The sequence below is a fragment of the Lutjanus erythropterus genome, chromosome 14, assembly GCF_056507025.1.
Source record: "Lutjanus erythropterus isolate fLutEry1 chromosome 14, fLutEry1.hap2, whole genome shotgun sequence".
Lineage (NCBI taxonomy): Eukaryota > Metazoa > Chordata > Actinopteri > Lutjaniformes > Lutjanidae > Lutjanus > Lutjanus erythropterus.
The window spans coordinates 32,146,554-32,160,496 of NC_139330.1; the positions used below are offsets into that span (position 1 = coordinate 32,146,554).

General features: G+C 39.0%; 1 protein-coding gene across 2 annotated transcripts in view; it reads right to left on the reverse strand.

Annotated features, from left to right (window-relative positions):
• atrnl1a (attractin-like 1a) overlaps positions 1–13,943 on the reverse strand; it is a 406,244-nt gene that overhangs the window by 151,446 nt on the left and 240,855 nt on the right. For both annotated transcript variants that reach the window (XM_084735770.1, XM_084735769.1), the window contains one exon: positions 4,651–4,729. In XM_084735770.1, coding sequence (XP_084591896.1) covers positions 4,651–4,729 — 79 coding nt within the window. The remainder of the gene's footprint in view (positions 1–4,650; positions 4,730–13,943) is intronic.

Here is a 13,943-nt window from a genome sequence, read left to right on the forward strand (position 1 = left end):
TTACATGCCTATCGAACTCATTGGTCACTGCCTTTGTTGAAAACACCTTAACTACCGTGCCTTTTATCAGCAACTGCTTTGATGTGCACGCACGTTATGTGTGCACTCGAGTGTGGAAGCAACAGGGAATGACGTATTCACAATTTTTGCAAGATCAGCCGACCTGATCAAACAAATGTGCTTTTGTAAGATTAGCTTGAGTGGCAGAAGTAAATAGGACTGGATGTCGAACCTTCGTAGCCTTCTTTCTTTTGAAAGGTCTTTTTTTTTGTAGTGGATTCCATGTCATGTGATTTAGTCAATACCAAACATATTGCTACACTGGAAACACTTCTTTTTAATGGATTGTTGCTAGGGCTGCATAATTAATCTCAATTGCAGTAAAAATGCACTATGGCCAAGTGAAATATCCAAATTGCAGAACAAAGCAAATTTCTGAAAAAGAAAAAATGTATGAGAAAACAGCAACATAACGAGGTACTGTAGTCCTGCATAGATGACCTGACCTAAAAATCCTGTTCTCCAGGTGAAAGAAAACGTTTGTTTGATGCAGACCTCAATAAATATCACATCATCGAGACTTTAGACTTTCTTTTTCAGTGAACATGAAAATTGTAATGCAAAACTGATCATCATCACTATATCACTATGGCAAATTCAGTGAAAATAACCAGAAAATGCATTTTTTATCAAATTGTGAAGCCCTGATTTTAGCCCTTATTTCATTTATTTTTTCAGAGGGGCACATTAGACCAGGGTAGTAATAGTGCCCCCCACACTTTTTTCCGATCAGGCTATGTGTCATTTTGTCTTTTTTGTCTGCCCTGAAATTTGTAAGCAAAATGTGTAAATGTGAAACGCCACATTTGTGTCCAAAAACTCCACAGAGAACACTGCTGGGTAGAGGTGGATTCAGCACAGTGAAAAGGCGAGGCGTAGCTTAGGTCTCCATCAATGATGTGCCCTAGATAGCAGGAAATTGCCACTGTTGACTGTCTACCAACCTGTGGTTTCCTACAATTACAGGAACTGAAACAAAGAAAATAGCTTTTTGTAAAAGCAAACGGCTGTCATCACATTGGTTGTCCATAGAACGATCACCACCAAACAAGGTCAATACCAAGTAGAGCTGGGTATTCGTTTTAAAGAAATTACCAATACCCTCACAGTCCTACTTCAATACTTTTTTATCTACTTTATTTGATAGATTTCATCATGTAAATGAAAGCATTTCTGGAATCATCCTTTCACATTTTATACATTTATTTTTATCAGACATCACAGGTGTGTGCACTATGAAAAACAGTTTGGTACTGATGGTAAGTGGTTTTTGAGTTTGGGACCAACTCAAGCTCTTAAGTTTTGATAGAAACTTTAAAATGTTTTGCTGACCGATAATCTTTAGTTGAGATAATTTACTTTTCTTCTTTAGTTCACTTTAGTGAATTTACTCAATACTTTTTCTTAAATACAAAGTTTTTAGTTTCTAAAAATTCAAAGCTTTAAGTTTATCTAAAGATGAAAAGTAAAAGATAGGTAGATGGTAAAACTTTTTCAAAAGTTAAGAATTTAAGTTGGGCTCAAAATCTATTGCAGTCCATTGTCTTGAAATTTTGATTTTTCTCAACTTAACAATTTTTACAGTGTAGTATAGAGAGACTTTTGAACATTTTGGTGGACCTTTGGGAGACTGAACTGCCATCTGAGTCAAATACATGGCACTGGACTTCACCACACCACAGATGGACATTTAATCGGGGGCAGCCGTATCTCTTTCCATGTCTCCCTCTCCTCCTTGTGCCTCTTTTTTATTTCCTGCTCTTTTTTTCATCATTTTCTCCATAAACACAAAATAAACGTGGTTGTAATTCCCATGCAGGCAGGAGCAAAGGTTGTGTGAATATAAATATCGATAAGACACAATGACATCAGACATAAAATCTGACATTTTGAGCGTTTTGTCTGCTTGTTGCTTGCAACAGGCAGTCCTCCTGTTTCAGTGAAAGGGCTCCTCTGCCGACACTTGGCTCGTTAACATAGTTTGCATTGTGGCTCGCTTTGCTTACAGCAGTTGGAATCAGTGATGACATTTTTAGGGTAGCTAAAAGGACAAATCCAGAAAGAGTTTTCTGTAATGTAACAGCTGACTGCTGAAGAAAATGAACTAAATACATTTTTTGAAATGTCATGGTCTGCCTCTAAGGTTGGCTGAGTACCATTACTCAGTGAAATCTATTAAATGTTGTTCTCGTCTTTTCTTTATTCAGCCGCCGCTTGAGCTGCCTTAAAGTGAAAGATCACATTTTGAGGGCATTCCATTTGCTTCCTTTGTGCCATTCTAGATGAATTAATTATGGGATGAAAAAATGTAACTGATTTCATTTCAAATAGGACATTAACTAGAGATGATGATGGGAAGAAAGTGAAGTTTAATCGCCACAGTTTCTACAGTGATGATTTCTTCCTTGAAGGCAGAGGTTTCCATTTATTAGATCCTCTGTTATCTAAAGGGAGCGACGGTAAAAAGAAAAGAAAAAAAAACAGCCCTCAGGATAAAGGAGGGAGAGACTGACAGAGAGAAAGACAGAGAGTCGGAGAAATAGCAGGAAGTCTGGGTAAATAAACCAACAGTGCAGTAAATGCAGCATTGCGGTTCTGCTGTGATATGAGGCTGGCTCTCATAAATAATGTAGCTGAGTCTCGGCCGGTCCGCCAGCAGCCTGTACACCGCTCCTCACACTGGGGGAAACAAGCTAAACAAACACCCTGTTAGTCAGGTCACAGGTGGCTAAACACACATCACAACGCAGGTATCAGTCACCACACTAGAAACATGCAACACATAAACTGACACCTGCCTGCACAAATATAAAGAACTTCATCTAAAAAAAAAGACACTGAAATGAGGATGCAACCGCAGGACTGTGTTTAATTCACGCGTGTAATTGTTAGCTTTATTGGCAGCATTCTGTGTGTATCTGGTCCTTTTATCTGTTCTTTTTTTTTCTTAGTTCAAGCTTGGCACATATTTTTTTGTGTGTTTTTTAATTTATAGCTAATTATAATTATTAGAAATACCACCCAAAGTTTACTGTTTCAGTGCCCTTATGTAATTTTGGACAATACAATTTATTGTCTCCATTGGGTATCTTTGTCACAACTTCTCACCCCATTACTACTCATTTAATGTCCAATCTTTATATGTGGTGGGTATTCTTGATAAACCAGACATTATTTCAAGACACTGTGATAATTATTTCACACATAACAGTACAATTTTCTTCCCACAGCTTATTTTTTCACCTCCAGCTCCAAGTGTGCAAATGTACAGTAATCTATTGGCAGACTATGGCAGAAGTATGTAAATATGTACATAAGTATGTTTTGTTATGGGTGTGTAATTATCTGAAAATAGTCATTGTTGTATATTTTTCTTCACACTTGGAAGGGTGCAACTAAATTCTACACACTGGTCTTTTAATATAAAATTCTGTTGGGTTAAATTTAACAATGTGACTGTAGAGTCTCTTAGAATAAAACTGCAAGTTTTGATGTGTGAGAACATACAATCCGGATTTGCAATTTGAAATATTTGCAATATAACTACTCCTGTGGACTACTTTGGATTTTGTGTTTCTTAAACATACCAGACAGTGAAAACAACAAATCACAGAGACAAAAAAGTGACATCAACCTCTCTCACTGAGCACACAAAGTTTACACCACATAAGCAGATTACAAATCCTCCTAATTGAAGCAGATTCTTTTTGAGAGACCATAAAAGCAGCATAACATGTCACCAACATTTAAATACTGAAAGTTAATTTGCACATGAAAGCAGCAGCGGCAGCGTTTTCTGCATAATGACAGAACAGTAGCAGCGGCAGGAGGGGGCCCAGAAACCAACAAGTGTATTTAAGCACAATAGTTCCCTATGGAACGTGTGTGGATTACACCAATAAAAACAGACTATTATCATTGCTGCTCATAAGCAACACTGATTTCTCCCTGATGACTCGAACACAAAACACTGAAAATATAATGCATAAAAACATTAAACAAGTGAGAAAGAGAGCATGGGTTATTACTGAAGAGAGAATACATCCAAAACAAGTCGAACAGAGGAGCTGGTGAACTGATTTGGGGTGTAAATTGTTTGTGTGTGTGTGTGTGTGTGTGTGTGTGTGTGTGTGTGTGTGTGTGTATGGGAGGGGTCAGGAGTAGATATGAAATGAGGCGGCATCTGTTGAGGCTTTAAGTGATATATCACTCCATTCCACTTCGTTTAGCATCACTTCGTCTGAGTTAATTGGTTCATGAGGAGCACTAATTAAGGGGGATGGCCTTGTTTATCGTCACGGCGACGCTCGTTAAGCAGAGAGATCTTTTTTTTTCTTTCAGGACTGGTGACATTAACCCACCCTTCACAAGGGGGGGAGGGGGAGATGCGTCAGTGTGTGTTTACTTCAGTCTTTGATGTGGCAGCTGCATCTAAGAGCTTATGTGTAGCAGAGTGAAGCACACAGACACACACAGCTTGACAGCATGTACTGTAAACAAGTATATGCATATACTGTATGCACATATTGTAACACACATGCACACACGTTATACACACACGCACACGGACAAGATGATGATGTGTCCTACCTCTCTCCGTCGTGAGGCCCAGCAAGTCTGTTTGATTTTCCAAACCACAGCGGCGACCAGCAACAAAGACAGGAAACAGCTGGAGAGAGGAGAGGGATCAGTCAATTAATTAATAAATCAGAAATCAATGACCTCTTAGTCGTGCATGAAAAAGTATGCAATGAGATGGTGCAACCACCTGACCTAATGATGCATCATGTCTTTTCGTGGCAGTTCATCTGTTTCAAATGTAGGATGTAGGGCTACAACTAACAATTTTCATCACCGATCTGTCGATCATTTTCTGTTAATCGATAATTAATTGATTAGTGGTTTGGTCCATAAAATATCAATGAAGTTGATGTCCTAAAATGTCTTGTTTTGTCCAAAACACAAAGATATTCTGTTTACTGTCATAGAGAACTAAATATATTCCCATTAGAGAGGCTGAAATCAGAGAATTTGGACTTCTTTTTGTAATCAAAACCATTTTTTGATTATCAAAACAGTTGACATCTCTAGTGGGATGATGTGTATTTTATGTGATTTAAATATTAGCCATTTTCCATTGAACCAGCCCTGTTCTCATTTGCACACCTAATTCTGAACCTTTCTGAGCATTTCCACCATAAAAAACTAGTTTGGAGCCTGAAAAGTTGTTTCCCGGTTGGAACAAAAAAAATGTCAGGTTTTGCTTCAGGACCACAGTGGGCATATCATAGATCTTTGTGCACTGAGCAACACCCTCTGTTGAGGATATATTTGATTACATATATATGTATTATATATATACATATATATATAATATATATAATATATAATATATATATATATACATATATATATATATATATATATATATATATATATATATATATATATATATATATATATATATATATTAGTTTTTTTCATGTCTGTCTGGGGATTTTACAAATATTTCATCAATAAAAAGTATTTAAAAGAGTTTGTGACTAAAGCTTGTAACGCCATTGGATCCTTGAACTGTGTGCAAAACCTTAAAGCTCCACCTCGCCTCCATCTTGAATGAACGGCCGTACGCGTGGCTAAAATTAACCTCCAGAATTTTCTGCTAGATAGCCTGCTAGAATGTGTTTAGCTTTATTTTAGTTGATACTGATCATCACAATATGCCAGGAACAGTCAAGATACAATCCTTAGAACCGGCTTGGGATGTCTCTATTCAGTCTTCTAAAGCCGATGTTAATGTTACAAGAAACATTTTTTAATGAACACTACCAAGGAGCCTGAAAATAATAATCTGTTGGATTTCAACAGTGAGGCCTGAAGGAATGCTTTTTTAAAGGGGTATCCCAGTAAATCAATATTGCAGTTCTGCAAAGTTGCAACGGCACCATTTCTGTCTGCATCTCAGAAGCATTGCATGGACAGCTGACATGATCATTTCAAACTAATCAGACAATATTTTTCCTCCAGTACTTTTACTCTCAGTGGACCAATTGCAGCAAGCAGGAGTCCATGTCTGAACCAGAATGAGGTGCCAACAAATTACCTCCAAAGAATCTTTTCCTGACACCTCATAGGAGGTACTTAACCCTGAGTATAGTAAATACAGCTCCACAGTAGTGTAATGATTGGATGGGCTTGAGTGTAAGAGTGTGTTTTAATACGTTATAAGTGGCGTTTGAGTACACACATGCCTATACACAAAAAAACGCAGCAGTACTTGTGTGATTATCCGCACACACAATGAATCTAAGGGGTTAAGGAATGAAAAAAAAGATCAAAAACATATTTCTGCTACATGAACTGATCTTTGGACTTCTCTGTTTTCTTGGATGATAAGTAGACTGGAAAATAACTATTTCCTCTGAACCAGCTCACAATTTCCAGACATGTTCAACCTTTTAAGGTGGCACAAGTCCAAAAGGTTAGGAACAGCTGCTTCAAACCTCATTTAGGTGGACACTTTACATTTAATAACATATTATAGCCTTAAAATTATAGCCTTAAAAGTAACACAGAGAGCTACTGCTGACAAGAAATAAATGGAACCAAAGAAAATAATTAAGAGAAATGCAAGAAAAACATGAAATGTTAATAATATGTTTTCAAGCTTTTGTCGTTGTCCTTTTCAAAGTATGTTTCTCTACATCTTGAAATCATTACGCAATTATTGGACAATTATATACATATTAGGGCTGTCAAAGTTAACATGTTAATAACACATTAACGCAAATTCCTTTTAATGCCACTACTTTTTTTGACACACAATTAACGCAAGTTCTGTTCTATTGGCCTGACCCAGAGTTTGAATCAGAACTGAGCTTCCTGTCACCCGACGATGTAAACAGGCTTGTCTGTTTACACAACTGGATCGACGCACAGAAGTAGAAGAAGTGTGTGAAGTACTGACCGATATAAAAACTTGATGAATCCTGATGTTACTGTATAGTTCTGTGGTTTGAACACTACAGATTAAAATATCTGTCTCTGCAAAGACAGACGACAAACTGACAAATGCTCATTTCCTCCACAAAACATTTGTCTCCGCGCTGCATGATTGTAAGTCATGATGAAGAGTCCAGACTCTGTCTCTCCTCGTCATCTCCTCGGTGTGTGTCGGTGTGCAGTTTGCTGTCTACTGTGGTCTAAAACATCCTCACAGATGTAAACTGTCAGAGTGACACTGATGTAAATGATCCTACTGCTTCAATACAAAAATATGAATATCACGCACCCATTCATCATTAAATAGACTGCGCTGAATAAAGGTGAGGATTTTTCTCCTCACAAGAAAATATTTTATTAAAGAAATAAACTATTATTAACGATAATAATACTAAATAAATAAATAAATGCATATAAATAGCGACCTTTTCCTAAAATACTGCCGGTGCTGTGGTGTTGACATTTTAAATCTGAAGCCTGCAGTTCCATAGAAGCTTCAACTGACTTTCCTATTGACGTTTTTAGTGCATTTTGGCCTTAATGTTAAATTGAGCATATATGTACACTCAGGGCCCAGTGTGTGCAGATAACATCATTTAAATAAGAATGTATTCCATGGCTGTAGTAGTCTTTGTAGTCATCCTTACAAAACACCTTCAAGCACATAAAGAAGAAAATCACACAACCACAATACAACCATAGAGTGGAGGCTTCACACTAATTTACTGCCTTCAAGCTCCACTTTTTGGAGAGCAAAGACGACAAAGGAGAGAGAAATTCTTCGGAAATTTGTGGCGAGATACAAAACTGCGGCGGCCACAGGCAGCTGGGGATTTTAGGGCAGCAAAGGGCAGTGAGAGGTCAACGAGCGACATGGTGCTCTCTAACAAAGAACAAGGTCTCATGTACACACAGATACAGACACACATACACAAATACACACACACACATTCAGCCTCAAAGTTCAATGTCTGGAGGGCAAAGTTATCTGGCCAAACACAAAGCTCCTCTCTCAAGCAGAACTTCTGACAAGAACTCAAAACAAGCGCACCCAAAGACCTAACAACAGGAAGTCCCTGAGAAACTGCTGAGGACAGCAGTGCTGAAACAATCCTCCTCTTCATCTATCCGTGTGTGTGTGTGTGTGTGTGTGTGTTCATGTGCGATGTGTTCTCCTGTGTCTCTATGTGAGGATGACAGCGTCGTAAAGGGTATTAGTGCTGTAATGAGCGTGACATTTTCAGCCCCAGCCCACTGAAGAGGCTGCAGTCATGGCTCTTCAGTCCGCAGCCGACCTCTCAGCTGCAAACACACTGCAACCAGGAAATCCCCTCTGGTGATGAGGACAAGATGCTCATTGCTGCTGCTGCTGCTGGATGAAAACCTTCCGGTTTTCAAGACTTTCAAGACAGCTGCTGACTTTTTTCTATTCTATTCTATAGTAGTTCTGGTAGATTCTGCTGAAGAAAGTAAATAATTCCTCTGTGAAACTGCTCAAATTGTGTGGAATATTTTGAGTGACCAGGTCATGATTTTTGGAAAAACACAATGATTTTGAGTTTTTCAAATGTATTTTTTGGCACTTTGAAACACCAGAAGCTGGGGGCCATTTAGTCCTATTACACTGGAGAGACCGCAGACATCTCTACACGTGATAGCCACAAAACTCTGCTACTCACACACACACACACAAACACACAAACACACACACAAAACGATTAACTGTAATCCTTTATCAAAGTGCTTTTTAAATTTAAACCACAACTTTTCCCTAAATCTAACCAAAGAAACAGGCCATAACATCATGAATGGACATTCTATGCTCCAGACTTTGGCACCAGACCTATTGAAGCTTATGGGAGATGCAATGTCAATAATCCTATATGGACACCAACTGTAAATAAAGTTTTAGTTGAATTTCCTCATCCAAGTTCATACAATGTAGATATGTTGGGTTTTAGTGTATCTCCCTTAAGCTTCAACAGAACTTGCATCAAAGTCTGACACCAAGCACAACATAAAACGTTTGTAATGACTGTTCCTTCTATTTCAGTTCCCTTGAACCGAACCAAACCTGAACCACATTGTGGTCACATCATACAACTGATTTATGTTTTATCAGTTTCAGTTTGGGAAATGAAGTCATCCCACTGATCAGAAAATGCTTCTTGTTCTAGCGAGGCACAGACAAACAAAGTGTTTTGTGGTCTAATTTGGAGCACTTGTCAGGCTTGTTTATGTACCAAGATTCTTGTTAGCTGTTAGCTGATTTTAATTTCACTTTTAATTTTTTTCCTCAAATTGCTTCATGTTGTCTGCTGGAAAGTACTTTGCAACGCAATGTCTGGCTTTGATAAGTTGTGACGACCCATCCCACTGTGTGCTTTGTTTCGCTATCTGGGTCAGGGCAGATGGTCGTCATCAACTTTGTGAGCCACAGTTGGGCCTGGTGCGTTTTTTCTTAAAAGGCTCACCATCCCCTTCCAATGGGAAATATCCTCTCCCATTGCGGCTGCTCTCTTTTGTTTGTTGCAGATTTTTAAACACACCCTTATACACTTACATTAATGATTGCTGACTTCCACATTTTTTTGTGTGTTTTATATTTTGTAGATAGATGGTTGTCCACAGCTTGTAAATTCGCCTGGTCTCCCATATTTATTGCAGACTAGGAGCCAGGCTGTGAGAAAGTGTTGATGGTAAATAATTCTCAATAAATTCTTCAATGTGTGCAATATTGACCAAGAAAGCTGAGTTCTCCCACTCATAAAGCTGTGCTGACAGTGCCTAAATGTACCAAGATGCATTGCGTGGATGCTTCTGAAGCCAGTGTTACTGTGTATCACCACCCTAGCTTAAAGCTATTACTTTGTTTGCTAGAAAAAATAGCTTTAGGTGATAAAAATACTAATCTTGCCAGCCTGGCTACCCAGAGGCAGAGAGTAGAAATCCAGGCTGAAATAGCCTGTAGTTCTTCCTGACATCCAGTGACATCACTTGGACATCATTGGATGCAGGAAGAACAACAGATTTTGTAGCAGGAGAACTTTCTCTGTCAATATAGCAGCTTTGGGAAAGTTATTGCTTCAGCTGACTAAATTTGCCATCAACTGACTGAACTGACTGGACATCTGCATGAAATTTCCCCTTTTAATACAAAATATTTTCAAAATGCTTCCAGCTGCTCGAGGTATTATCCCATTTGTATGTTCATGTGCTCTGCAGCCCAGACATCAGATATGCCAGGAGGCCCCCACTACATTGAATATTCCCCAGAACAATTACAGCAAAGACAAATACACTCAGCAATTCGCCCGCAATGATTTTCCATCGTACAAACGTACCTTTTTAAAAACCCTCCACTGGCCGGGATTCAAATCCAATCAGGCCCAAGATTCCCCATTCAGCCTGTATTACCTCATCTCGCCATTAATGGGCCACAGGGCACGAGCTTAGCCATCTAACCAATGAAGCAGGCTGGCTAATTGTCGCTATTACCAAGGCATTAGGGAGAAGAAAGAACTGGGGGGAGGGGAGTGTCCTGCGGGTTTGTTAACACTCCACCGAGCCTCTTGATGGGTGGAGGTTTAAGACTGTTCAGCCACAGGTAATAGCAATCGAACTGATTAAACAACCAGGGAATGTGGTGAGAATGAGTCTGGGTCCATGTGAGAGTGTTTGCATGATTGTGTTCCTGCTCTGTTAAGTGGTGTGGGTCGGTCTAAACAAACAAGTCCAAAAGCACATCACATGTAACACACACACACATACGCACACATGCAGGAGAACACATCTGAACCCCGGCGGGCAGAGTGAGAAATCAATAAGCTATTCGTTGAACATGAGCCACAGATAGCACACAATCGGAAACAGCGTTCCATCTGCACAAGCAGCAAATCAACTCCGGGCGTTGGGACAGGCCTCCAGTCCTGTGGGTTCTCTGCCTGTAATGTTTTCAACATTTAAACTTTTATCTGTTGTTTGCCGCGAGGATCTGTGACTTTTTCCCCCCAACTACATTTTTTTTTTTTTTTACCTTTGCATTTTTCATCTCAGCAAATGAGAAGCATGTGAATCAAGTGTACTCAAGTTTGCCTGTGAACCAGATGGCTACTTTACATATCTAAACAGCCTAATAAACTGTTTGCTATCCCACATAGGCCTGCTTCCTGAAAATGGTCCATTCAGATTTGCAGTTTGGAAGCCCTGAATCAATTTCACTTTGTCAGTCAAAGTGTCCAACTTTTTTTTCCCCTGTAGAATGACTGTCCACATACCAACACAAGATAACACCACAACAGGCCAACCTAATGTAGTAGAGGTAGAGAGATTTGGAAAAAATAATGTAGGGCAATGTTGTCTGGAAAAAAAATGTGTGCCAGGCAATACACAGTCGAGGTACTGTGTTAGAGGTAGACCTATACATTCTTGGTAGATTACTAATTTGAATGCCATATTTCCACCGTTTACCTGGGAATAGTCACTAAGAAAGATAAAATAACAATAAACTGATCAAATGTCCTAGTGGTAACTTTGCAGAGTTGTTAGATGCCGTCTCATACTATTAAAAAAAACTGCATTGCTGTGTTTTTGTGATTGTCAAGGCTTTCAAATTCATGGATTCCCCGAACTGGACTTTCAGCAGGTTCCTGCTACCTGAAGCATCACCACCAAGGCTTTTATTTTCTCCACACAAGGCTGATTTTGGTTTGAGGAAATACAGCGCCTAAAATCCTGACCAAAACAACCGTCATGCTGATGTGTGACCCTGTGCTTATGACTACAATTTTTATGCGTGTGTCTAACATATTGATGATGATGAATTGAGTAGAATATGGACAGATGGACACAGTCTAAGCTGGCTGGTTTTTTACTCTGCACTTGACATTTTTGAAATTATATAAATGTATAGTATTAATTGTAAGTACAGGTACAATGTAAAGATGAAAAGCCACCTGTCAACATATTGGAAATTTTACAAAACAAAAATATCTATACAACGAACCAAAAAGCAGAAACTATTAGGGCAGGTTGAGCCCTACTGAAGCCTTTAGTTGAGTTTTGAAATACTTTGTATTGTAATTCTTTGTTTCAGATGGAAAATTAGAGTTTCTCTGGCATTTTCCTACTTTTGATTGAAATAATTCTGATGAGTGATCTCAGTTTAATTGTTTACATGGACTTTGTCATGCAGTGCTACTGTCTACTCCAGTTCGTGTTTACTATGACTCAGTGATGTCAGGTTTAGGTAATCTTGCATTCGACAGCCAGACACCCATTAACTTGCAATTTACTGGTTAACTTTTGCAATTTTTCAGTGAGGTCGTCCCATCTGTTGGAAAATATTTTCTCTGAGTGAAGAGCACACTGGACTGCATCTCCCAATCAGCAGTGATGAAGCTGAGGGTAGCTGTGATGTATCTTTTGTTCATGGCAGCTGTCCAGCAGTTGGTGGTCAAAGCTAGCTTGTCTACCCTGGCTAATTTGACTTTTAGCTCATCCTTCTTTTCATTCAATTCAATGTGTTGTAAAATGGACAGATATATTTGCCTTTATTTCACCACCTCATACGAATCCTAAACCACTTTAATTTGCCAAATGACAACTTCTGTTTGCAAGGTTGCTAATATCAGACACCATTACCAGTCAAAACATGCTAGCTTCAGTGCAGCATTCCTGGCTGGCAGTGAGAAAATTTTAGTTATCATTTTGTCTGTTGAATAAAGTTATTATAAATGCTTGTTTATTAAGCGGCAGCTGGCCTCCATTTTGCAAAGGTGCAAAAACAAAGTTAAGCATCCCTGGTCTATAGACATTCTGTATGACACAATGTAAAGCTTACTGGATTGAACAGGTGATTTTCAGCTATATTCTGTAAATAAACTTGAGCTATAAGGTCCAAACACACAGTGCTGTGCTGAAGTGGGTAAATCTTTAATGCACTCAAGAAACATATAGTGCTCTCAAAGGGAAAAGGGGTTGAAAACTTAATGTGTATATGAGCAGTGAAAGTTTAACTGTCAGCTATAACCTCCTGCTCCTTTATGTGTAAGTGCCTATGGCTTTCCTTTCTGTGTTAGTTAAAACAAATAAAGCAGCTCCAAAACCTGAACAGCTGTAGACGAATAAAAGATATCTGAACAGACTAAAGTGTCCCCAGAGACTCCTGGTGGAAGTGAACGTTGATAGGGACGGTCATTCTGAAATGAGGTGGGCGAGCTCGGGGACTCTCATGAGCCACTTAGTGCTGAGTAGCTTCTCCTCTGTTTTGGGAAAGAGAGAGAGAAGGAGCGAGAGAGAAAGTGATTGCTAATCGAGCGAGCGAGAGCCGGGAGTAATTGGACAAAGCTGAACTGCAGTGTCACCAATTAGCATTTGAGACTGTGGAGAGCAGAGACATAAATGCTGTTTAATTATGGCCCTTTTCCTTTTTTTTTCTCCCCTCTCAGAGATGAGAAAGAATATATGAGGAGGATGGATGGAGGGAGGGAGGGAAGGAGGAGGAGGAGGCGACAGGAAGAGGAGGGGAGGAGAGTTTTAAACTTTTCAAAATCTTTGTGGATGGAGATTCCACAGCTAATCAGGGAGACACAGGAAGTAGCAGCTGGGCCTAATTTTCTGAGGGAAAAAGTCAATATTTAATAAAACATGTCTAATATTGACTCTCCACTGGGCCATTACAGCATTGTATTTATGCTTTAAATTATGCCGTTGTACAACAACACACTAAATTATAATGACAGCAATGAAATTATGCCATTAGCTGTTGTTTTTGGCAATTTCCGTTTGACTCTGCAACATTTAAGACTTTGATCTGCTTACTTCTGTCCTTATATCTGTCGTGCCAGCTTCCATTCTACTTTAGATTTTGTATTATCTGG